The following is a 27,231-nucleotide window of genomic DNA, read 5'->3' on the forward strand; positions in this document are numbered from 1 at the left end:
TTTGGCCGAAAGGTACAACCACATCAGTCATTGCAAGTAAAACTTGACTCAATAAAGCTGTGAAATCAGTGCTAGTAAGAAAATAAGTAAGGCTTGTTCCACCATTGAGGTGCTAGGACACACCAGTAGCTATGTTTACACTGTCAAATCAACCCTTGTATCCCTCTCTCCTTCTCCCCAGGCGAGTACTCCATCGGGACGGCTTCTGTCTGGGAGGTTGGGCGGTCAGAGGGCATACCCAGTGCTGAAGTAGATATCCAGCCTAGTTCATCCTAAAACAGACTATGGGTTTAACCACCCCCTGGGAAGCGCATAGACACCTCAACTCCCCCTCTGATGGACCCCCCCTTACACCCAAGACGAACACTACCACCAGTACCATCATCGTCAAACGACTATACCACTCTTTCACTAATTAAAAAAAAAAGAAAGAAAATGTGTTAATTATTTGCAGGCAAGATTGTCATAAAGGGCTTTTTCATGTGTCCAAACTGAGTTAGTTGGTACAATGGATCTTAATGCACATACTTAGCTTGATTATACTGTATGTAACAACCTACTGTGGAGACAGACATGCTAGTGTGTTCAGCTCTTAGACAACATTCCCTCTACACACATGCTGAGACAAAGGACTGTTCTGGTCCTATTTTTATCTATTACGTGTGTCTTTGGCCCCTTACGTGTATTAGTGTGTAAAAGAGCGTAGCACTTCGGGAGCTCAGCTCACTTGTTTATACTAGTGTATATGACTCTTCAGTGTTCCCGTACATACACTGAAGGTACTGTAGCGCTGATGTGTGTGGAGTATCAGTAGTGCAATGCCTGCTGTGTTCACTCTCCCTCATTCAGATGTGCTCAGGTGTGATGTGGGGTCCAGCAGAGGCAATAGGAGTGACTGTCACGCCTCGCTACCCTAGGAGTTTAGAAGTTTGAGTGTTGGAATGTTCATTTTAGATATTTATAAAATGTTGCTGCCTACCAACACCTCATTATCATGCACAAAGGTCTTAAGTCTCAACTAGGCTTCCTCTCTCCCAACTGAGTTTAGAAGCAGGCCTTTAGAGGAACAAGGAGTGAGCTGGGATTCAGGGGCCTCATTTATAAACCGTGCGTGCATACAATATTCCCCAAAATGTGCATGCGGCAGTTTCCACGATCAAGTTGGCATTTATAAAAATGTAATGTGTTGTGAGAATGTGCTCAGCTCCCCGTTTAGACCATGCGTACGCACATCTACTAGTGGCTGAAATATTGTATTGCAAGCTGGCAAGTAAGTATTTTGTGCAAATGGGGGATATGATGAAAAGCTTATTCATAAAAAAACTAAAAACAGGACAACATAACACAAATGCAGCCATTTGCCATTAGTTAGACAAGCAAAATTCTTTATTTAATCTAAAATAAACATTTGAATCTTTCTATTTTCATAACCATTGCAGAATAAATTTCTCACCTTTTTCTAGCCGTAATAGGTTCATATTCATACAACAAATTAGCATGTGCATCTCTCATTTAATTGGACCTAGGAGCCTAGTAAATAGATGGGCTGTATTAAATTGTGCAATCCCATAATCTAGCCTACAGTCAAATTTAAAAGGTGAAGTTTCTTTTACATTGAAGTAGACCTATGTATGCTACTGGTAGCCTGCCTTAGACAATTTTTCAAAATTCACGGCCAGTCCCATCATATTTAGGTGAAAAGTCGATGCAAAACATTGTTGAATTTAAACGTTCTGCTGACAGGTCCACAATCTGCCATTTGTTTTCTCTTTCATAAACTGTATTGGAACATTCTGCCAACACAGTAGTTTATGTAAAATATTTGTGTATAGGTAAGCTATTGTATTGCTGTGAGAGAAGCACAACATTGCCAATTTAAATCAGACCCTATACTAAGGCAGGACATTGTTTCTATCTATTGAAAAACAAAATATTGAACCATTTCTATTTTGCACTTTAGTGTGGGCTGTAGCATTTAGCCTACTTTTAAAGTGTTTCAAAATATAGGCTACAATCAACCTTGCAGACATCAGGCGCTCGCTATATGCATGTTTAGTTTGAATAACTTCCAAAACATTCTGCCCACAGAAATGTGATCAAAATTGCAATTGCCCATTTTAGATACTGCCATGGCCTAATTCAAAATTATACAGCAAATAGTGTGTTATTGTCACCATAACATTTGGAGGTGTTTTCCAGGCAGAGTTTTAATGTGCACCAAATGTATGAATCTAAATATTTTTGTACTCCCTCTGGATTTTCAGAAATGTGTCATGCGGAAATGTGTGAACAGTTATAAATGAGGCCCCAGGACTATATCGGTCAAGTCACAGATGACACCCTATTTCCTATATAGTGCACAACTAGGTGGCTCAGGTCAAAAGTAGTGCATGCACTTTATAGGGAATAGTCATGGTGTCATTTGACTACCATTTTTAAATGTCATTAATCTATCCAAATATTTATCTGATCGATTGTATTTATGAGCTGTAGTCATGAGCAAAAGTGTGGAGAGCAATTATTGTTTTTGCTGATTTAGCTTTGAAATGTCATTAATAGATTATATAATACCTGGATTCACGTTTGTAACTGCTGCTTCTGCAGATTAACTAGCCCATCATTAAATACATCTGTGAAAGGAGCAAATTTTACTCAAAACTGCCATTTCCTTTTTGATTTTGCTGTTGCTTTTGTCAACTTTGTTATCCAAAATTCCTTGCTTCCCCTTTGTGTTCTTGACTTTGTTTCTGTGTTGAACACCCAATAATTTTTTCCAAAGGTCCCCTTTTTGTCTGAGAAAAGCTGTTGATTTTTCCTGTTTTGGAATTCAACCCTGTAAAATGGTAATAAATAAAGATATCTTTGCGCTCTTTAGCACTTTGAAAGAATGTTTAATTTTGTTCTGTCTGATTAGTATCCAAGGTTCATCATGTTGTGTTTTATCTACATATCAAAATACATTTCCTATTCACACATTATTGCAGTACATCCCAACAGTTGGCCCAACAAGTGTCTGAATATGGAATATTTTAATATTTGTGTAATGTTACTGAATTCAATTTTATTATTGAGTGAAGTACAAACAAATATCCCCCAAACTACCAGTGGACCTAAAATGTGTGCAAGTCTGTTGGCATCACTGTGGCACTACAGATGTAGTTACTTTCTCACAGATTAAAGTATTTTGGACCAGCACTACCTATCCCTCATTGACAACTCTGGCAAGTAGAAAAATCCAATCAACCCAGACAGTTGTCAAATTCTCCTATAGCATTGGAAGCAACAAAAAAAAAGACTATAGGCCTGTTCCATTCTCCACTCCTGAAGTCTGCAGTCTAAAGGAGCATTTGCATGTATATTTCAAGAAGTGTAGGGTGCCTGGTTTTATTTTTAGCAAGTGTGTGAGGGCGTCGCAGCACACTTCACTGGCTCATATTCCCCTTCCTGTCCAATCATGAGTGTGGCCTTAACTAAAGTGCATTGCACTCCGAAACAAGTCACTGACAAGTGTTGGAGTGAGAAAAATATCTGAAATCAGGAATCGCCACTTAGAATGCAGTATATACATACATCCCTTCATGGCAGCTATGATCCTGTGGGTTAGTGGCACATAAATGTTCTTGTGTTCATAAAGTAGTTTTCTTCAGCTGAAATGTCACAGTATTTGGGCCAACTTCATTTGGATTTGGTGATTTCTTTGTCCTCTTGGATCCAAATGCTTTCCTGTAAAAATCCCCAAATAAATGCAGTTAGAATCTATAGGCTAACAAAGCAAGATTGTAATTCTTGTATATGGGAGTTTTTTGACATAGCACAATAGAAAGGCTGGGATAAACTACCTCCGCATCAGCATTCTTTTAATCGGCTTAATCTACCAACCAATCATCTCCCACAGCACCTTCCTCCTAACCTAACTTGGCAAGTGTAAAATAAATGCCTAGAACTAGACCCCCACCCCACATTCTGCTCTTGTTGACGAGAGTAACAAAACTGTCAATGTTCTCTTCTGCAGTTTTTCAACCAATCAAGTAAAATGGAGTGTCGCCTTGTTAACGTCAAAGCGGGGGTCACAGGCTCTCTCTTCAATTTCCCTTGAAAACCAGAACATATGGTTGTGTTATGACTGTGCTGAGGCTACCCTCCCCCAGAAATGTAGTTTTTGTTTTGTGCTCTGTGTACACATACTTGATGAAATAGTGTCTTGTAAGTCCATGTGGGCGGGGCACTAATTAGTGTACCAAACAATCAATCAATATATTGACATGGGTAGTTTCGGTTGAAGGTTACCAGCGCTGCTTGTGCTTTTTGAACGGCTCCCTCCAACATGGTGCGGTCGTTCAGCATCTGTCTGAGAGCTGCAGGGTCCATCTCCAAAAGCATGCCTATGAGACAGAGTCCTTCTAAATTCTAACCATTACAGACCACTAACATGGTTTATGAAAGACAGCATTAGCAGTATCTGTGATATTACAGTTCACTCAATGAGCCATTTTGTTCTAGAGACTTATGTTTAAACAGTTTAGTGGTAAAGCTGCCACCATATTGCTTCGCCTTACAGATCTGCAAATATTAAAGGGCCAAAGGGAGAGTAGGGATCAAATTGGGACCGGCTAGTGGCAGGGCTAACCTGTAATGTCATTTGAGTGCACTGCGTCCATCTCCTGCACCAGTAGAAACAGCCTCTCTTCCAGCCTCTCTGTGTCATCGGCATCTGATGAGTCACTCACATCTGTCTCTTCCACACCCAGCCTACAGCAAATCAGGGTAGGGGAAACATAACACGCCATGAATATCGTTAAAAAAAAAACTGCACATTATAGGCTAAGTATCCCACACGTTATGGCCTGTGACTAGAGAGATATTAGATATTATTCTGGTATCACCATGTATTTACTATTGGATGTACAATAATGACACCATAAAATGGATGGATAATGTTATATATTACTGTATAAGTGAGGAACGCTGTCTTAGCCTTCTGTGTCAGGTTTCTAGGCTCTCCTTTCGAGACCAATGGCCCATTCAGAAACAACCCCTAGTCCTGTATCCTCAAGGCTTTTAGGTAGACCTGAGTGTGGATACTGTAGGTGTAACCAATATGGCAGAAAAATATCATTAGTTCATCAGTGGCTACTATCAAATTGCTTATACCTACCCAACTCTAGGGTAATATGGGATGTATTTGGACAGGGTCTGCTTGACTGCCATATCTCAAATTAATGACGGCCATTAACAGAAAGTAGCCTAATCAGTCTAGTTTCCATCCATTCAGAGGTTCATCAGCGTTGTGTCTGGATATACAAACAAAGTTCTTCATAATATCTTTCTTCCCCACAATGATGTCAAGCTCCACACTCACTGCTGCAGTGTCTTCAAGGCCAGGTTCACCTGCTCCTCCAGTAGTGAGGGTTCTGAGAGAAGATGCAGCACCGCTTCTTTATGCTGCTCCAGTAGCATGCCTGGAGTGGTACATGGGTAAATACATGTTAGGGAAGCATTATAAGCTGTTGGTTCATAAAGGATCAGCCTGCGCTTGCACTGTATGGATTCGCATTGTATAGGGCAGGGGTCAGCAACAGGCGGCCAGCAAGGGATTTTCTTGGCCCCAAACATATTTTTGTAATAAAAAATAATTTTAGTTTTGGGTCAAAAAATAGTAAAATCACCAGGAATTCAGCAAAAATCAGGTCCAACAAAAATCATCCCGCAGCTGAATCTAGTTGCCTACACCTGTTATTTGTTAACACCTAATAATAATAATATTCATTTGGGGGGGTGCCTATATTTGTCTGGTTAAGTAATGGAAATGTATTTCTTGCATATCCCAACTCCCCTTGAAATACACACAGGGAGTGAGTGTCTCACAACCAGTTGTTTGCCATTGGAGGAGATTTAAGGAATTAACTCAGGTTCTCAACCTTTTTGGTCAAGCAGAAAAGTGTCAAACTTTGTGTGTTGCTTTTTTGGCAAGATTTTTTCTCTCAATGAGAGTAATCTGGTAAAAGAAGGGTTAAGTAAATACAAATAAATCATACGTTTGGAGGGAGGAGAGATGATTGGCTTACTGATCAGTAGGTTGATTACCAGTGATTTTCTGTGTGTGGCCAGTGTTGTAGATGTCCACGAGCTCAAACAGCTGTTCCCCAAGCGAGTCAGAAGAGGCAGATGCTTCATCTTCCTCCTTTGACATCCTTGTATTGCTGAAGTCATGGAGAGATCATAGTTAGTTGAGGTCTAGTCTCACATGGCCATCCTTCCAAATCTGTCTCGTTGACTAGACTACGAGAAACCTAGGCTCTGGAGGTTAGTTAAGATCAAACTCAACCAAATTGTGACACAGAAACTCACATGGGGCGGAGTTCAACCCGAGTTAAGCATGTGTAAATGGAGCGCAATTCCCTTTTTATAAACTTTTCTCTCTACATTCAGCCTCATTTACTGTCTTTAAAAACGCTATTTGTTTGGGGTGGAGATCAAATAAATGAAGGTGTGGCAGAGGTGTCTACAGATCAGGGTATGTGAGCAGAGTTGAGTGGTTAGAAATCCAACCCCTCCGGTCTTTTTCCAATCACTTAGCTAAAAACCGTTCTGTACTCACAGGGAAAAAAACTGCAGCTCCAAATACGCTTAATTTATTCAAATCACATTTTAACACCCATCTATTTTTATGACAACCTGGACCAACCATTTGGTTTTGAAGTATTGAAACCAAACCATATGATTTCAATAAACATGAAAAAGGTGAATGTAAGACTTGCACATAATTTCAAATAGGCTACATGTAATATTAAACAGCATAAATAGGTCAGAGGAAGGGATGAAATGGTTACTGGTTTCACAATAAAATTCCCTGACAATTAGTATTACCGTTTCAAATTTGAATTATTATTAAAACCGTGTTTGCTTACCACGGTTTGAAAAACTCACGGTAAATACTGTCCAGCATCAACCAAAGTTAGCAACAGTCTGATGCAGGCGCAGCCTGCAATGTAGGTTTTGTGTGAAAACATAGCGGAAGATAGTGACAGCGCTCGGGAAATTTTTCAGCCTTCTAAGAGGCCCAAATCTGGACTAAAAAGTGCGGTCATATTTTGGGTTTTACAAGAGTGCTGAGGGGAACATAATCGAAGATGGTCACCAAAATTGCTGCGATAGGGGGCAACACTTCAAATCATTTTTTATATTTTACTAGGAAAGTCAGCTAAAAAAAAAATCCTATTTACAGTGACGGCCTACCAAAAGGCAAAAGGCCTCCTGCGAGGACGGGGGCCTGGGATTAAAAAATGAATTAAAATACAATAAAAATATAGGACAAAACACATTACAACAAGAGAGACAACACAACACTGAGGAAATGTTTTTTCTTTCCAAGAACTCTAGAATGGTTCTGTAACCTGTTTGGATATAAGGCCTAATGCCCTATTTTTATATTATTTATTTACATTTATTTAACTAGGCAAGTCAGTTAAGAACAAATTCTTATTTACAATGACGGGGGCTGGGATTAAAAATGTGAAAATAAATATAGGACAAAACACACATCACAACAAGAGAGACAACACAACACTACATAAAGAGAGAGTTTCCTCATCTCCCACCCCTTCTATTGCGACTATCCCCGACAGGGACTGGGAGACTAGTCAGGATCAAAGGGAAAATGAACGGACATTCAACCTGACAGAGCTTGAGAGGATCTGCGTCTGAATACTTAACAAATGCACTTTATTACTCCACCTCTCCACCATGCTAGCTGATGTGTGGTGAGCATTCTGGCAGAAAATCGTTGCAGTGCATCACCCAGGTGGGTGCTACACATTGGTGGTGGATCAGGTTAGTTTCCCCTCTACTGTGTTAAAAGCGATTTGAGTACCGCAGTTGATAAAAAGGCACTACATAAATCCAATCCATTATTATTATTATTATTAACCACACATATTCAACTGCCAATTTACTGTTAGTTGCCTTCAGTTGGTTAGGCCTACATTATCATTCTATTACATTGTTTTGTTTACCTTAATTTGCTTCCTCTATAAATGCCGTCAACAGCCTTGCTGCTGAGGAACATTAGTAAAAGTTGGTCATTTATATATATTTTTTAAAGACATGTAGGCTAATTAAATCGTTATAGACTGGAGCGCAGACCAAGCCGTAACAGTTTGAACCTGACGCATGGCACAATACTTGGCTGTGTCATGGCACAATACTTGGCCGTGTCATCACACAGTTCCATGGTTAGTGCAGGCAATAGACGAGGGTATAGCCTACTATTGTACACTATTCACCCTATTATATTTCTATGTACACTAATATTCTAACATTACCATGAATTGAATAACTAAATGTGTGTCACGCCCTGACCTTAGAACCTTTTTATGTCTCTATTTGGTTTGGTCAGGGTGTGATTTGGGGTGGGCATTCTAGGTTTCATTTTTCTATGATTTTGTATTTCTATGTTTTGGCCGGGTATGGTTCTCAAATCAGGGACAGCTGTCTATCGTTGTCTCTGATTGGGAACCATACTTAGGTAGCACTTTTCCCTCCTTTCTTTGAGGGTAGTTAACTTTGTTTGTGGCACATAGCCCTTATGCTTCACGGTTGTTTTTGTATTGTTTATTGTTTTTGTCGGCGTCATCTGAAAAAAAGTGAAAATGTACGCTCACCACGCTGCACCTTGGTCCTCTTCAATCAACGGCCGTGACAATGTGGCAATTTTTTTAATTAATCAAACCACCATTTCCTTTATTTAGTGCGTAAAGGCCCTCCAAACCTGTTTTTTGTGATTCATAAATACTTTACTAAATCTAAATAATCTACAAGATCAGAGTATTTTTTTTTTATCAAGCAATTGGTACTGAAACATTTCTCCCTAATATTCTGAACCAGTTCTCTCAATGAACTCAATGTATTCCTGTCGTCCAAATTCCAACTAAAAATGTACACAGTATTTAAAGGGATGGCTTAAGATAAATGTATTGAAAACCCTGTTAAAAGAAAACTCCATGAGAAAATCTGTTGGCAGCAAGTGGGAGAGTTTTCAGTGGTTGAATTACATTTATTCAGAGCGCACAAGGCAGCCACACATGCGTTACACGACTGAATAAAGTCTGAATACCAAATCTCAGACTTCAGCGCATTCAAAACGACTGTGAACTCGGGAAAAAAACTAGCGCCAACTGGGAAAACAGTTTTGAACATCCAACTCGGAGTCATCCAACTCGGAATTCCAACTCGGGAACTTTGGCCTCTTTCTAGAGCTCCAACTTTCTGACCTGAAGATCACTGATGTCATGATTTGACCTCATACTTTTCCGAGTTCCCAGTTGTTTCAGCCTCAGGATGAGTAATACAGACACATGGGCAACTAATCTAGCAGGATGGGGGGAACCTTACTAACAGACCCCAAACTGCCCTCGCCTTTAGTTTTCCTACTCTCCAGGATATTCTCAGTCTAGCTCTCAAAAACCCTTCTCCGTATGTAGGGTTTTCAGCCTTTAGGCCAACGTTCGCCCACAATTGGCTCTGTGTAAACTACAATTCCGATGCTGTGTTTAAACATATTAGAAACATCAATAACCATCGATTTTCTAAACAGTTTTCGAAACATAATGGTATAAAATGGCACCGACAGAGAGGGATGCCTCACTTCTAGTCCTTAGGAAACTTTGCAGTATTTCATTTTTTATGTTTCATTCCCTACATTGTTAGCCCAGAGAATTGTGTGTGTTATTACATACAGCCGGGAAGAACTATTGGAAAGGGGGATACCTAGTCAGTTACCTAGTACAACTGAATACATTCAACTGAAATGTGTCTTCCGCATTTAACCCAACTGAATCAGAGAGGTGCGGGGGGGGGGGGGTCTGCCAAAATCGACATCCACGTCTTCGGTGCCCGGGGAACAGTGTGTTAACTGCCTTGCTCAGGGGAAGAACAACAGATTTTTACCTTGTCAGCTCGGGGATTCCATCCAGCAACCTTTCGGTTACAGGCCCAACGCTCTAACTACTAGGCTTATTGGATATCAGAGCGGCGGTAACTTACCAGCCTTACAACTTTCCCGAAACGGATGCTTTGTTCGCACCACCCAGGGCAATTGAACTGATTCCAGAGGCCGACCCAAAACAACACAGGTGGAGAAGAGGGATTCGGAGCAGTCTTCTGGTCAGACTTAGAAGGCGCACACCACCCACCACTTCAGAGTATATTACTGGCTAGTGTTCAGTCCCTGGATAACAAAGTTGACGAGATCAGGGCAATGGTTTCTTTCCACATACTCTGTTTCATGAAAAAACATGGCTCACTCGGAATATACGGTCAGAGTCGGTCCAGCCATCTGGATTCTCAGTTCATCGCGCCAACAGGAATAAACATCTCTAGGGGAAGAAGGGCGGGGGTGTATGTTTCCTGGTGTATTTGTAATGACATAAAGGAACTCAAGTCCTTTTGTTCACCCGAATTAGAATACCTCACAATCAAATGCCAACCGTATTATTTCCCAAGATAATTCACTTCAGTTATTGTCACAGCTGTGTATATCCCCCTTCAAGCTGATACCACAACTGCCCTCAAGGAACGTCACTGGACTTTATGCAAACTAGAAACAATATATCCTGGAGGCTGCATTTTTTGTAGCTGGGGACTTTAACAAAGCAAATTTGAGGAAAAGGCTACCTAAATTCTATTAGTATATTGACTGTAGCACTCGCGCTGGAAAAACACTCTACCATTGTTATTCCAACTTCCAGGATGCATACAAGGCCCTCCCCCCACCCTCCTTTCGGCAAGTCTGATCACGACTCCATTTTGCTCCTCCCTTCCTAGAGGCAGAAACTCAAACAGGAAGTACCCATGCTAAGGACTATTCAACACTGGTCTGACCAATCGGAATCCACACTTCAAGTTTGTTTTGATCATGTGGACTGGGATATGTTCCAGGTAGCTTCAGAGAATAATATCGATGTATATACCGAGACGGTTACTGAGTTTATCAAGAAGTATATAGGAGATGTTGTACCCACTGAGACTATTAAAACCTACTCTAACGAGAAACCGTGGATAGATGGCAGCATTCGTGCAAAACTGAACGCGTAAACCACCATGGCAAGGTGACTGGGAATATGGCAGAACACAAACAGAGTAGTCATTCCCTCCGCAAGGCAATCAAAAAGGCAAACCATCAGTATAGAGACAAAGTGGAGTCACAATTCAACAGCTCAGACACGAGACGTATGCGGCAGGGTCTACAGACAATCACGGACTACAACAGGAAAACCAGCAACGCCGCGGACATCGACATCTTGCTTCCGGACAAGCTAAACACGTTCTTCGCCCGCTTTGACGACATGGCCAGCTACCACGGACTGTGGGCTCTCCTTCTCCGTGGTCGACGTGAGTAAGACATTTAAACGTGTTAACCTTCGCAAAGCTGCCGGCCCAGACGGCATCCCTAGCCGCGTCCTCAGTGCATGCGCAGTCCAGCTGGCTGGACATATTCAATCTCTCCCTATCCCAGTCTGCTGTCCCCACATGCTTCAAGAGGGCCACCATTGTTCCTATACCCAATAATGCAAAGTTGTAACTGAAATAAATGACAATCTCCCCATAGCACTCACTTCTGTCATCATGAAGTGCTTTGAGAGACAATTCCAAGGATCATCTCACCTCCGGTCACCCTAGACCCAGTTCAATTTGCTTACCGCCCCAATAGGTCCACAGACAATGCAATCGCCATCACACTGCACACTGCCCTATCCCATCTGGACAAGAGGAATACCTATGTAAGAATGCTGTTCATTGACTATATCTAAAGACACTGAAGCAGCAAACTTTGTGAAAACTTATATTTGTGTCATTCTCAAAACTTTTGGCCACGACCGTACAGTGGTTCTTCCATTAAAATTTACGAGCTTATGCTGCGACCGTTTGTGGTAGATGGTGACATTCAGTCATTGCACCACACTATCACAAGGAGGAGTTAGAACGCTGATCTATCGGTTGTGTAAACTGTGGCAATTAATGGAGGCGTTTTCAGTCAGAGTCTCTCCTCTGACACTAGAGTCCTGCATGATGCATCTGCATCAAATTAGTAAGAACGTCTCACCCCATGTTCAAGAATGGCCTTTTTCCCTTGCATTCACTCACTTTCGGTTATTTGAAATGAAATCCTCTCCAAAATATCGTTATTTTTTAAACAAGTTTTGAGTCACCGCACATATCAAGACAGTCGTGAAGAGGGCACGACAACGCCTTTTCCCCTCAGGAGAGTGAAAAGATTTGTCATGGGTCCTCAAAAAAGTTCTACAGCTGCACCATCAAGAGCATGGTTGTATCACCACCTGGTAAGGCAACTGCTTGACCTCCGCACACGAGCGCTTCAGAGGGTAGCGCGTACGGCCCAGTACATCACTGGGTCCAAGCTTCCTGCCATCCAGGACCTCTATACTAGGCCGTGTCAGAGGAAGAACCTAAAAATTGCCAAAGACTCCAACCACCCTAGTCATAGACTGTTCTCTCTGCTACCACACAGCAAGCAGTACCAGAGCGCCAAGTCTAGGTCCAAAAGGCTTCTTAACAGATTATACCCCCAACCCTCTGTTGAAGAATAGCCGTAGTCAGCCACATTGCGTAAGTGGTCACATGGTGGCTCCGAGAGAGATTCTCATGTAAAATACAGAGGTAGCCATTACTCCAATCGGTCAGAGTGAAAAAACGAATTGTCCCGACTGATATATTATCGAATAGATATTCGAAAAACACCTTGAGGATGGATTCTAAACAACGTTTGCCATGTTTCTGTCGATATTATGGAGCTAATTTGGAATATTTTTTGGCGTTGCGGTGACCGCAATTTCCGGGCGATTTCTCAGCCAAACGTGAAGAACAAACGGAGCTATTTCGCCTACAAAAATAATATTTTGGGAAAAAATGAACTTTGGCTGTCTACCTGGGAGTCTCGTGAGTGAAAACATCCGAAGTTCATCAAAGGTAAACTATTTAATTTGATTGCTTTTCTGATTTCCGTGACAAGTTTGCCTGCTGCTAGCAAGGCATAATGCTATGCTAGGCTATGATAAACTTGCTTGTCTAGCGTTGGCTGTAAAGCATATTTTGAAAATCTGAGATGACAGGGTGATTAACAAAAGGCTAAGCTGTGTTCCAATATATTTCACTTGTGATTTTCATGAATAGGAATATTTTCTAGGAAGATTTATGTCCGTTGCGTTATGCTAATTAGTGTCAGATGATGATATTGGTCCCGTTCACGGGCTGGGTGTCACTACAGGTTAAGGGCTTGTAAATAAGCATTTCACAGTAATCTGTTTTATTCGACGCATGTGACAAATACAAGTTGATTACATTTTTTTGAGAATTTGGCAGTAGGCCCAGGACCTCCACATCCGGATTCTTCACATGCGGGGATCGTCTGAGACCAGCCACCCGGACGGACAACTGATGAAACTGAGGAGTATTTCTGTCTGTAATAAACCCTTTGTGGGGAACTACTCATTCTGATTGGCTGTGCCTGGCTCCTAAGTCGGTGGGCATAGCTGCACCCCTGCCCAGTCATGTGAAATCCATAAATTAGGGTCTAATGCATTTATTTCAATCTGCTGATTTCCTTATATGAACTGTAACTCAGTAAAATCGTTGAAATGTTTGTGTTTATATTTTTGTTTGGTATACCTTTCCTCCCCAGTTAGCTTACACAAAGGTGTTCGGAGCATGCTAGATAGCTAATTAGCACAGGTGGATGCCTTTGTCTTCTGTAAACAAGCGCTGTAAAATGGATATATGGCTGTGTGGAAACATTAACCCTAGAAAAGTTGTGTAGTAATTTACCTTCTGTTTTTTGAAAATTATATCTCGCTGATATGAAAGATATGTTTGTTACTTTAGTTTCCAAAACAGTGCTGCAAGCGATGCGTGTTAATTTTTAGAGCTAGGCTAGACAATAGGACGAGTCCAAATTCACCCAAGGCTGAAAAACAACCAAAGAACGTTGGTGGAGCTGGAACACTAGCGCGAGGCCATAGCAAATTAATTGAAAAGAACCCTGAGGCTCTCTGACTTGGGATGATCTTTAGAATTTAAATTTTCCCTAAATGGCACCAAAAAAGGTATACCTTTATTTTACCACTACAATCTGTTCTTAGGACGATACTGAAAAATAACAAATCGTTTAGAAAGTAAACATCCGTATCTCGATGGTGTCAAGTGTGCTTATGTCAGCATAACAAGGCAGTAGGTAAAAATGGCAACTTCTGACTATTTCTGGTCTAGCGTTTGATGACAACGGAGTAGAGGGAGGAGATTATCCTGATTAAAATGGTGTCTGACTTGAAAAAAAATCTAAATATACACAGACATACCTATATTTCCCCTATAGGTAACAATGGAACCTCAGAGTTCCATTAATATTTATTTTTTGTTTGTTGACGTTTTAACTACCAGCAATTGGCAACAGCATTGTACGCTGCCCAGACGTACATCATTAGAAATAATAGGTTATGCTGATTTTAAAATGGTGTAGAAATTGAAAACTATAAAATACATACATTTTGAGATATTTGACAAAATACTAGAGATGAAACGGTATGAAAATTTCATATCACGATTATAGTGACTATAATTTTCACGGTTATCAGTATTATCGCGGGATTGTTAAAATGTGCTGGATATGTTCAGAAAGTACTGATACACACTGAAATCATTTCACCAAGTTTTATATTGAAAACCAACAAACAACAAATAAAAATAGGAGCACTATGCACTTTTTGTGTGCATAAACATTCAAATAATAACATTAACATTAAAGATGGCACCCTGTGGCCATGAGAGGTAAAAGTTTCCCTAGTGCAGGTTTAAATGAACACAACCTTAAGCAAATCAAATAAACAAACAACAAATATAATTAGCAGCATTCACTTTGTAGTGAAGCACGGCAACCTTCATCAGCCTCAGAAAGCCAGGCCTCTCAACAATTTGAAATGGCGTAAAGTCCTTTGCAATGTAATATGAAAGGGCTGCAGTGAGGTCTTGAGCATGTTTTGATGTAGGTGCATAAGCAGCCTGCCTTTTTAAATGCTTGCTGGAGTGAGTGTCTGTGTCACAACTGTAGATGTAGCATCACTGCTGCACACCCACTCTGTAAACAAGGGAATAGCAAATGTATTATTATTAGTGTTACCTTACAATTATTATTATTTTTATTCACACACACACACAATCTTCTGTGTTGCATTTGTGTATATAGAATGACCCCATGCACAATTTACAGAAATACAAATTAGTCTTAAGAAGACAGTGATAGTAATTGCAATGAGCCCAAAAATTGAAATAAATACAGGAGTCTTGTATAGGAGTCTATAGTGTTTCTCCTGTTGGAACACTTTTACAACCATGTCGACGTCTGCCGGATTTTAAATGAACAAAATATGTTGGTTGGTGTGGGATTCTGTATTTTACATTATAGCCATTACTATATATATGATTAAATATTATTTGATGTTGGCTGTGTGAGGTATCTGCATTTGTGCACTTGAGCATCATCATGAGATTAAACAACTGCTTGCTACATCTACTTGCCTGTTTGTGTGTGTGACAAGAACTGAGTAACATGGTGTGACCTGCATGTTGCAAAACTGTAGATAACAGCCCAGCAGATGCTTTGTCCTTGTGTTTGTATGTAACCATATTGAGCACATGGTGTGACTTGCTGTATCTTCAAAGTTGTGGATAATCAGGTATAGGGAGGGGTGGTCATCACGAGGTTTAACTGAGATGGAAAAAATACTGAACAACACAATAGCAGGAACTGAGCAACTGTTATAACTAGGCTGCGATACCAGAACAGTAAGAATCTGTACATCGACGGAGGGAGGACTCCAAGAAGCGCCAAGAGGCGGGGACCCGCCTGAGCGCCTGCGATAGGCTGAGCAATTCTAAACCACGCTCAGCCTCTACTGTGATAGGCCAACAGACAGGTTGGAACAATGTCTATCACAGCATTAGAACAACTGTTTACGTACATCCTGCCAGTTACCTGTTCTGCCCTGCGTGGTATTACAGTGAGCCCGTATATACGAAAGTTGCATTTGCCATTTATTGCTTAGCTAATAAAAAATACATAGTATACAATCGGTGACTCATTGTCATATTTATCCTGATACCAGATTTGAATTTACGCAACTCTAACATTGGGTGACTAAACTACATAACATGTTATCGTGTGCAATGGGTAAGTCTGCAAACACACGACGAATACAGCAGCAGAACAACGTGTAGTGTTTTTACAAGAGTAGGCAACACTGAAAGCTTCAGTTTACATTATTGACAAGCTATTAGCATGTTAGACAGACAAACCATGACAAGTCCCCACATCATGCATTGAGGTAAAAGTTAACTTACCTTGAATTCGCTATAAAGTAGTAGGTGGTGGTCATGAAGATGACTCAAGAGATTTGAAGTGTTGTCCCCTTTTGCAGCGATTCTTTTTTTGCATGTTCTGCAGACAGGGTGACCATCTTCGATTAAGGTCCCCTCAGCACTCTTGTAAAACCCAAAATACGACCACACTTCAGATTTGGGCCTCTTAGAAGGCTGAAAAATCTCCTGAGTGCTGTCACTTTCATGTTTTCACACAAAACATAACCCACGTTGCATGCTGTGCCTGCGACAGACTGTTGCTAACTTTGGTTGATGCTGGACAGTATTTACCGAGAGTTTTTCAAATAATGTAATGACAATTAAAATGTGAAACGGTAATACTAATCGTCAAGAATTTTACTGTGGTTTATCGTGAAACCGTAAACCGTTTCATCCCCCAGACAGACATGTCCCTATTTCCCCAAAACAATGGCAGTCTGAAAGTTCTACGAGCAGTCTTTTATTTAACCAGCTTACCATTTACAGTGCCTTGCGAAAGTATTCGGCCCCCTTGAACTTTGCGACCTTTTGCCACATTTCAGGCTTCAAACATAAAGATATAAAACTGTATTTTTTTGTGAAGAATCAACAACAAGTGGGACACAATCATGAAGTGGAACGACATTTATTGGATATTTCAAACTTTTTTAACAAATCAAAAACTGAAAAATTGGGCGTGCAAAATTATTCAGCCCCCTTAAGTTAATACTTTGTAGCACCACCTTTTGCTGCGATTACAGCTGTAAGTCGCTTGGGGTATGTCTCTATCAGTTTTGCACATCGAGAGACTGACATTTTTTCCCATTCCTCCTTGCAAAACAGCTCGAGCTCAGTGAGGTTGGATGGAGAGCATTTGTGAACAGCAGTTTTCAGTTCTTTCCACAGATTCTCGATTGGATTCAGGTCTGGACTTTGACTTGGCCATTCTAACACCTGGATATGTTTATTTTTGAGCCATTCCATTGTAGATTTTGCTTTATGTTTTGGATCATTGTCTTGTTGGAAGACAAATCTCCGTCCCAGTCTCAGGTCTTTTGCAGACTCCATCAGGTTTTCTTCCAGAATGGTCCTGTATTTGGCTCCATCCATCTTCCCATCAATTTTAACCATCTTCCCTGTCCCTGCTGAAGAAAAGCAGGCCCAAACCATGATGCTGCCACCACCATGTTTGACAGTGGGGATGGTGTGTTCAGGGTGATGAGCTGTGTTGCTTTTAAGCCAAACATAACGTTTCGCATTGTTGCCAAAAAGTTCAATTTTGGTTTCATCTGACCAGAGCACCTTCTTCCACATGTTTGGTGTGTCTCCCAGGTGGCTTGTGGCAAACTTTAAACAACACTTTTTTATGGATATCTTTAAGAAATGGCTTTCTTCTTCCCACTCTTCCATAAAGGCCAGATTTGTGCAATATACGACTGATTGTTGTCCTATGGACAGAGTCTCCCACCTCAGCTGTAGATCTCTGCAGTTCATCCAGAGTGATCATGGGCCTCTTGGCTGCATCTCTGATCAGTCTTCTCCTTGTATGAGCTGAAAGTTTAGAGGGACGGCCAGGTCTTGGTAGATTTGCAGTGGTCTGATACTCCTTCCATTTCAATATTATCGCTTGCACAGTGCTCCTTGGGATGTTTAAAGCTTGGGAAATCTTTTTGTATCCAAATCCGGCTTTAAACTTCTTCACAACAGTATCTCGAACCTGCCTGGTGTGTTCCTTGTTCTTCATGATGCTCTCTGCGCTTTTGACGGACCTCTGAGACTATCACAGTGCAGGTGCATTTATACGGAGACTTGATTACACACAGGTGGATTGTATTTATCATCATTAGTCATTTAGGTCAACATTGGATCATTCAGAGATCCTCACTGAACTTCTGGAGAGAATTTGCTGCACTGAAAGTAAAGGGGCTGAATAATTTTTGTGTTAGAGATGTTGTGATTTGAACTAGGCCTCTGTGAAAGCGTGGCATTAACGTATTAACCCCCCCATTCACAGAAATACTCCCGCGCTCGCTTTTTTTTGTTCCTTTCCACACTGCAGACGCCCGTGAAAAGACTGACTAAGAGGACTGCAAAATCTGTGGAAAAAATAACTACAGGGGAGGGGGGGCAACAATATAAACACGCAGTTAGGTGTAAATGTAGAATTCAATTGTGGTAGCAGAAATTAACATTAGTCATGACTGAAATTGACAATTGCTTGGAGATCTCCTGCATCGACCGCTAGTGTAATGTATGACATTTTATATAATAATATAAAGCGGTACAGGAAGAGTGTCAAGCCAGTCGAGTCCAGAACATTCTTGCTTAACGAGAATGGTTCTGACGACATTCCTTTAGTTACTTTCAAAGGAAACCTCATAAATGTGATGTTCCACAATGCAACAGGTGTTTACTATCTCTACACTGACTTGTTGGACTTCACTAGACTAACCCAAAATGAAAACAGGTTCATTCAAGCCGTCCATGCTAATCTGAATGTTATTCAGTTCATTGCGGATTGTAGGACCAAACAATTTGATTTTCTGTTTTTAAGCACCCTACCTGCCCAAAGCTCTCTCCTGGCCCCTTACATTAAGTCTGAATTTGTCCTGCTAGGTGACCTAAACTGGGACATGCTTAAACCACATCGCCAAGTCCTAAAGCAATGGGATTCCCTAAATTTCTCAGATTATTACCAATCCCACAAGGTATGACTCGAAACACCCAGAAAAGGCTACCCTCCTCAATGTTATCCTCACAAATAATCCTGATAGGTATCAGTCTGGTGTTTTCTGTAATGACCTTAGTGAACACTGTTTTACAGCCTGTGTTCATAATGGCTGCTCAGTGAAACGACCTGTCCAGATTTGTCATAGATGCTTGCTAAAAAACTTGAATGAGCAAGCCTTCCTTCATGAACTGGCCCCTGTAAAATGGTATAGAATCAGCTTGATCCCCTCTGTCGAAGACGCTTGGACCTTCTTTTTTGATATTTTCAGTTGTATTGATGATAAACACACCCCCATAAAGAAAATTAGAATTAAAAACCGGTTCAGCGCGGCGCGGGACGTGGACCCCACTCTATCAAAGTCTTAGTCCCTCCTCCTCGTGTCCCTGGATAGTCCACCCTCGCCGCCGACCATGGCCTAGAAGTCCTCACCCAGAACCCCACTGGACTGAGGGGCAGCTCGGGACTGAGGGGCAGCTCGGGACTGAGGGGCAGCTCGGGACTGAGGGGTAGCTCGGGACTGAGGGGTAGCTCGGGACTGAGGGGTAGCTCAGCACTGAGAAGAAGCTCAGCACTGAGAGGAAGCTCAGGCAGGTAGTTGGATCCGGCAGATCCTGGCTAGCTGGTGGTTCTGGCAGATCCTGGCTGACTGGCGGATCTGGAAGAGTCTGGTTGACTGGCAGATCTGGAAGAGTCTGGTTGACTGGCAGATCTGGAAGAGTCTGGTTGACTGGCAGATCTGGAAGAGTCTGGTTGACTGGCAGATCTGGAAGAGTCTGGCTGACTGGCAGATCTGGAAGAGTCTGGCTGACTGGCAGATCTGGAAGAGTCTGGCTGACTGGCAGATCTGGAAGAGTCTGGCTGACTGGCAGATCTGGAAGAGTCTGGCTGACTGGCAGATCTGGAAGAGTCTGGCTGACTGGCTGCTCTATGCTGACTGGCTGCTCCATGCTGACTGGCAGCTCTGGCTGCTCCATGCTGACTGGCTGCTCTGGCTGCTCCATGCTGACTGGCTGCTCCATGCTGACTGGCAGCTCTGGCTGCTCCATGCTGACTGGCTGCTCTGGCTGCTCCATGCTGACTGGCTGCTCCATGCTGACTGGCGACTCTGGCTGCTCCATGCTGACTGGCGACTCTGGCTGCTCCAAGCTGACTGGCGGCTCTGGCTGCTCCATGCTGACTGGCAGCTCTGGCGGCTCCTTGCAGACTGGCAGCTCTGGCGGCTCCTTGCAGACTGGCAGCTCTGGCGGCATCCTGCAGACTGGCAGCTCTGGCGGCTCCCTGCAGACTGGCAGCTCCTTGCAGACTGACAGCTCTTTGCAGACTGGCAGTTCCTTGCAGACAGGAAGCCTGGTGCGGGGAGCTGCTACCGAAGGGCTGGGGTGTGGAGGTGGTACTGGGTAGACCGGACCGTGCAGGCGCACTGGAGCTCTTGAGCACCGAGCCTGCCCAAACTTACCCGGTTGAATGGTCCCGGTCGCCCTGCCAGTGTGGCGAGGTGGAATAGCCCGCACTGGGCTATGCAGGCGAACCGGAGACACAGTGCGCAAGGCTGGTGCCATGTAAGCCGGCCCAAGGAGACGCACTGGGGACCAGATGCGTAGAGCCGGCTTCATGGCACTTGGCTCGACGCTCACTCTAGCCCGGCCGATACGTGGAGCTGGAATGTACTGCACCGGGCTATGCACCCGCACTGGAGACACCGTGCGCACCACAGCATAACACGGTGCCTGCCCGGTCTCTCTAGCCCTCCGGTAGCACAGGGAGTTTGCGTAGGTCACCTACCTGGCGTAGACATACTCCCTGTTAGCCCCCCCGCCCCCAAGACATTTTTGGGGCTGACTCTCGGGCTTCCATCCGCTCTGCCGTGCTAGCGCCTCATAATGCCGCCTCTCCGCTTTCGCCGCCTCCAGCTCCTCTTTGGGGCGGCGATATTCTCCTGGCTGAACCCAGGGTCCTCTTCCGTCTAATTCGTCCTCCCAAGTCCATTTCTCCAAGTAGTGCAGCCTCTCCCACTGCTGCTGCTGCTCCTGCCTGTCACCACGCCGCTTGGTCCTGTTGTGGTGGGTGATTCTGTAACGGCTTTCTTCTATCTCCTCCTCGGACGAGCAGGTGTAGCAAGGATCGGACCAAAATGCAGCGTGGCTATTGCAATCCATGTTTAATAAAACAACGTAAACACGAATCAATACAAAAACAATAAACGTAATGTGAAAACCGAAACAGCCTAAACTGGTGCAAACTAACACAGAGGACACTAAGGACAATCACCCACGAAACACCCAAAGAATATGGCTGCCTAAATATGGTTCCCAATCAGAGACAACGATAAACACCTGCCTCTGATTGAGAACCACTTCAGACAGCCATAGACTTCACTAGAACACCCCACTAAGCTACAAACCCAACACACCACATACAAAAACCCATGCCACACCCTGGCCTGACCAAATAAATGAAAATAAACACAAAATACTTTGACCAGGGCATGACAGCTGTGATCTTGCAGAGTTACTCCAACTCAAGAATTGCATTTGGCGAAGGCTCAGCACAAGCATACTCAGGCTGACTGGCTCTTGTTCAGGCAAATGAGAAATAAGGGCAATCAGGCCATCTGGAAGGCCAAAGTTAGGAGCAGTTCTCTCTCTGTGAGTCTAGACCTGGAGAATGAACCCTCACCCTCCTCACAGCTGCCCATGTCCTTTAATGTTGATGATGTGGTTGTTACTGACAAGAAGCACATGGCTGAGATTGTTAATCACCACTTCATTAAGTCAGGATTCCTATTTGACTCAGCCATGCCTCCCTGCCCGTCCAACATTTCCTCATCTCCCACCTCTTCTATTGCGACTAGCCCCAACGCTTCTCCCTCTTTTTCATCTGCCCCGCTACAAATCTTCTCCCTGCAGGCGGTCACTGAGTCCGAGGTGCTAAAGGAGCTCCTTAAACTTGACCCCAAAAAAACAGCTGGGTCAGATGGTTTAGACCCTTTCTTCTTTAAGGTTGGTGCCCCTATCATCGCCAAGCCTATCTCCAACCTTTTTAACCTGTCACTCTTTTCTGGGGAGGTTCCCATTGCTTGGAAGGCAGCCACGGTTCGTGGCTGCCTTCCAATCAGAAGAGAAGAGAAGAGAATCAGAAGAGTTTGATGACATGACAAAACAAGCTCTAGAGCCATTTTTTGCTACTCTAGTGAAGGTGTGCTGTAGGTTGACAGCAGATCACCTAAAGCATGGACGGTACGACAATGTATCAGACGAGCATGTAAAGCATTAGAATCTGCTCCAAAAACTAACGTTGTGTGTGAGAGGGATTTTGGGACTTTTTTTTATCAATTACTAAGATTAAAGTCTAGGGAAAGCAAAATAGCATTAGAGGGCATGATCATGTTTAAACAGAATAGGCCTTGGGAATGGTTGGCTAGTTTGGGTCCTGAGAGGAAAGCTGAGGTCCTTACAACATCTAGGGCATCAGTTAAAGGACAGAGAGTCATATATTGTGAGCGTATGTTCAAAATAAGAGAGACTGCAGGCACTTAAAGAGAAACAAGATAGACAAAAGCAAAAAGACATTCAGGGAGACAGTAAAAACAACAGGTTACTGTAGACATGGGCAAATATGGTGGGTTCTGGACCAGTGTGGAGGAAGTCGCCGGGCAGATAGCTAATTTAAGTAAATACCAGCCGTGACAGAGCAGTTAAAATTTAGATGCTTTGTATTAGGCCAGAAAAACGAAAATTACATTTTTTACTTATCAAAATATGGGAAATGGCTGTCATCGGATCAGCTCATCAGTAACGTGAAGGGTGTAGTAGTTGTTATGAGTGAGCCACTTGACACTAGTTTAGATGAAGCACGCATGACTGCGCCAGCTGATCTTGTTGCTCAAAGTAAAGAGGTATTTTGAGAGATGCTACCAAACAGCATCTTAAAGCACAAGATCTGGGTCGTACGAGAGGACATTTTTTAGATTACCAAGTATTAAAATGCCACTGCAGTTTCTTGTAGAACGTGTTCAGCATACATTTAGTGGAAACGTTTTAGATACAGAGTATGATGCAACAGTGGTAGACATAAGAAAATCAGATGACATTTATGAGTTTAGAATAAAATATGACAAAACTAGTAATATGCCCTGGTTGCCCTTATGGTTGGAATATCAGGAAAACCGTATAAAATGTATCCGTTTGTGCAAAGGATCTGGTCGTCTACATTTTTTAACACATGTATATTAGCAGCGAGGATAGGAGTGTGTTCTGGTGGCAGGGTAAAGTAATTAGTTCTAAAGGAGACACATTTGTAATAGACTATGAAGAAGAGGATGAAGAAGTGAGTAGTTCTGTATCAGAATATCCACTTCTATTTGATTATTATGTAAACGAGGTCAGAATTCTTACATAGAGTGGATCTATTCCTTAGGATACGATACCAGTAGATACTGACAGGATGGTAATATGAGGCAACGTAGCTGCTTTAGGACTTGTAGGACAGTGATATGAGACAGTGATATGAGACAGTTAAACTTGAATGCCAGTTTATAAAAGGTAACTTCAGTCATTTGATGTGTGTGTATGTATGTATGTATTATTTTTTTATGTTCATAATGTACTTAATTTAAAGACATGCTAATTATACTCTTTACAGTATATTATGTTTATAGGACTTTTATATTGTGTCTGCCTCTCACTGTCTAGTGTGGGCTATATTAAAATGCACCAAAAACGCTTTGTTCTTGTGATTACATTCACTACAATATGAGTGCCAGTGCAACAATCTTAAACATGCATTTGTTTTACAAAACCAAAGGCTATTTTAAGAGCCAAATCATTCATAATAAAGGGCTAATTTCCATTGTATGTGTGTGTTACATTTGAGATATTGCACAGCCACAGAAATACTTTTTTTAAAGAATTTTAACAGATTACTGTGAATTAATATGACCCTTCATGTTTGGTTATTACCTGTATTCATGTGCATATTTTGGAATTATAATTGTATTAACGACTATCAATAATCCTGAACATTAATTCAGTCATCTCAGGTAAAGAAAAACGTATTATCCTAGTTAATACATTGTGCCATTCATCAACCAGCCAGGTACTGGAATTCACAATAAGTAATATTATTTGGCATTGAACAATGGGCTGGGAATAGAACGTTCAGAAGGTGGGTTGGTGCCTCGGTGCTCAATGGAACTAATAGGTGCTGACAGGTTGAAAAATGCCATAAAATAAGGCCAGTTTTTTTCACCATTACTTCAAGACGACGGCAAGCAGTTGGGACAGATGGTAATAGTATGAAATGGGGCTCCACGGCGGACATAATGACCAAGTTTTTATTATATAAAAAAAAGTGTAGTTAAAAATGTAATGTCCAGCCTATTAAAGCAAGACTCCGGACTCTTAACAAAACTCCTCCGATCAGAAGATACTATCGTCAATAGGCGCTAAAGTAGTTAATGCTAGCGTCTAAGAATGTGGTATTATCAGTCTTACCTGGGGCCCTGAGGTAGTTGCAGAGCTCTGAGGGCTTTCTCAAGGGCCTCTGTCAGCATCGCTTCATCCTGCTGCATCCGAGTCAGGACAGGACCAGGTAGTTCCAGCAACATGCCTCCGACCCAATTACAATGCCATCTCAATATACCATGAAACAATGTTGTAAAATGGAATCTACTACCTAGCTATAACATATTGGTAGTAATGCATATGCCTACATAGCTGCGTAATGCTTTGCAATTTGAATGTGAGTGTAAATGTAAAACGTTATGGGGTGATTCACCTGTGAGTTTCCCGGCGATCTCAGCGTGCTTGGGGTAAATTAAATCGTACAGTTGTTCGCCAAGTACCTCGAGATCTTCCTCATCCTCCATGATGATGTGATGTTTGACTGGTTATTCGCTGCTGTTGTTTACAATGCTAACCTGACATTCTCTATTGTCTGATTCGTTTTCCGACTTACAAGTTCATATTTGAGACAAAAAGTACAGAGGTAACTATCTTCAAAAGCTGCAACACATCTTAACTATGATCGACGAGCTAGATCAGACTGACAGTGACAGACTCAATTAATGATGTATAGCTAAATTAGCTAGCTAGCTTGTTGACACAGATACGATTCAGAGGCACATCGATAACAATAGGATCCGTGTACTGTTCGTTCAATCAATATCCGAACTTAAACAACTAAGACTGATAATCATTTCGAGTGCATTAATTTATTTTTCTTATGTCATCAGCAAAGATTCTTCTTCTTCTATGATAAAATGGCGGCAAACCACCGTTAAAGGTGCATGCCGCCACCTACAGTGCTGGAGTTTGTGGTCAATCACACGGTTTACAACATTTCTAAATCCTCCTACTTAACTCAGTACTTCTGATAAAATAAAAATAGCCATACTAACTTCTAATAGACCCTCCTCCATCGCTCAAAATCCCTTCCACCCCCCCCCCCCCGACCTCAATGACCCTACACTTCAATCTTTCCCTCTTTTCAACATACTTAACAATATAATATAACAAGACATGCTCCACCATTTCACCGACCATACACTCCAGACACAAACCATTCACATGCTTACCAACCAGATGTAATAATGAGTTCAATGTACAATGTCCTAAGCGCAATTGAGCAAACACCACCTATTCCTTCCTAATCTGACCTTTGAATCTTGGTCCACGACCTCTCTTTGGAGGGCATATAAATGCTGGCCCTTGTGCTCAGAGTCTCACCTCTTCTGCCACACATCTATCAAAATGGCTCTGATCTTACATTTGGCCTCACCTCTACCCAGTGGAACATTAATATAAATGATATCTAATTTCAAAGCTCTTTTGGCTAACTGGTCTACAATTTCATTCCCTTCCACACCCGAATGTGCTGGGACACAGCAGAATCTCACTACAACGCCCATTCTCCAATAGTAGGTAACTTCTATTAGATTTACCATATGATAAACTATTCAATACAGACAGAGAATCTGAGCATACTATAATTCTAACAGGTTGTATGTCCTCCGCCCACTGGAACTATTATCCCACTGCAACTATTATCGCCAACAGTTAAACTGAGTATACTGACAGTTCATCTGTTAGTCTTCTACATATCTGTACATCAAATTCAGGAACTTAAAACGCCTGCTCCTGTGCACCCACTATCTTGGTCCTTGGATCCATCTGTGAAAAGTAGTAAAAAAGCATAAAAACTCTCTACCAATGTAATTGTCAACCAGTTTCCCTATATCACTGACTTCTGACCAATATTTCCTTCTCTCTACCAAGGTTGTTCGATCAACAACGGGATCTGGGAGTAACCATGGGAGAACATCCCCTATCACCACAGAAGGGCCAACCTCTAACTCCCTCAAACCACTCTCATCAGCAAGCTTTCCAAATGTCCAACAAAAACCACTGCCTTATCTACTAGTATATTCCCAACAGTCATCTAACAGTAGCAGTGGGATGCTCAACCTCACAGCTTTTCAACCGAACCCAATAAACTTTTTTACACTGTATATCCAAAGGCATCTCACCTGCCTCCACTTGTAAGACACATACATATGTTGATTTAAATGCCCCAATACATATCCTTAAAGCTATATACTGGATTCTGGCCAGCTTCTGAAGCCAAGCCTTTGAGCTGTTCCATAAACTATACGCCCGTAATCAATTGAGCTCTATAAATATCCATCAACGATTGTCTGTCAGCAACCCATTCATAACCAGAGACAGAGCGCATAAGATTCACCACCACCACCTTCTTACACTTTGTTTCAACATTCATGACATAATCTTTCCATGAACGCTACTGGTCCAAAGATTTAGGACACCTACTCAATCAAGGGTTTTTCTTTATTTGTAATATTTTCTACATTGTAGAATAATAGTGAAGATATCAAAACTATGAAATAACACACATGGAATCATGTAGTCATCAAAAAAGTGTTAAATATAAAATATATTTTGATTTGTTTGAGACCCTTTGCCTTGATGACAGCTTGGCGCACTCTTGGCATTCTCTCAACCAGCTTCATGAGGAATGCACCTGGAATGAGTTTCAATTAACGGTGTGCCTTGTTAAAAGTTCATTTGTGGAATTTATTT

At 42.1% G+C, this 27,231-nt stretch overlaps 2 protein-coding genes across 20 annotated transcripts in view; one reads left to right on the forward strand and one right to left on the reverse strand.

Annotated features, from left to right (window-relative positions):
* The window catches only part of sec16a (SEC16 homolog A, endoplasmic reticulum export factor), a 73,637-nt gene extending 70,763 nt beyond the window's left edge, over positions 1 to 2,874 (forward strand). For all 16 annotated transcript variants that reach the window (XM_036977742.2, XM_090235082.1, XM_090235086.1 and 13 more), the window contains one exon: positions 182 to 2,874. In XM_036977742.2, coding sequence (XP_036833637.2) covers positions 182 to 253 — 72 coding nt within the window. In that variant the 3' untranslated portion in view covers positions 254 to 2,874. The remainder of the gene's footprint in view (positions 1 to 181) is intronic.
* LOC110523983 (uncharacterized) lies at positions 1,369 to 25,405 on the reverse strand. Of its 4 annotated transcripts, none has more exons than XM_021603214.3 (7): positions 24,911 to 25,405; positions 24,628 to 24,742; positions 6,085 to 6,200; positions 5,360 to 5,459; positions 4,628 to 4,749; positions 4,288 to 4,382; positions 1,369 to 3,723 (listed from the first exon to the last, which is right to left on the reverse strand). In XM_021603214.3, the coding sequence occupies exons 1-7, from the start codon at positions 24,999 to 25,001 to the stop codon at positions 3,676 to 3,678; spliced, it is 687 nt and encodes a 228-aa protein (XP_021458889.2). In that variant the 5' UTR covers positions 25,002 to 25,405; the 3' UTR covers positions 1,369 to 3,675. The 4 variants fall into 4 exon arrangements, with proteins under 4 accessions (XP_021458889.2, XP_090091215.1, XP_021458890.2 ...); XM_090235089.1 differs by having other exon boundaries at positions 6,066 to 6,200; positions 24,911 to 25,402; XM_021603215.3 differs by having other exon boundaries at positions 24,628 to 24,765; positions 24,911 to 25,388.
* Between the last annotated feature and the right edge of the window lie 1,826 nt (positions 25,406 to 27,231).

This window comes from Oncorhynchus mykiss, chromosome 5 (genome assembly GCF_057628025.1).
Source record: "Oncorhynchus mykiss isolate SJ-2025 chromosome 5, ASM5762802v1, whole genome shotgun sequence".
In the NCBI taxonomy this organism is placed as follows: Eukaryota; Metazoa; Chordata; class Actinopteri; order Salmoniformes; family Salmonidae; genus Oncorhynchus; species Oncorhynchus mykiss.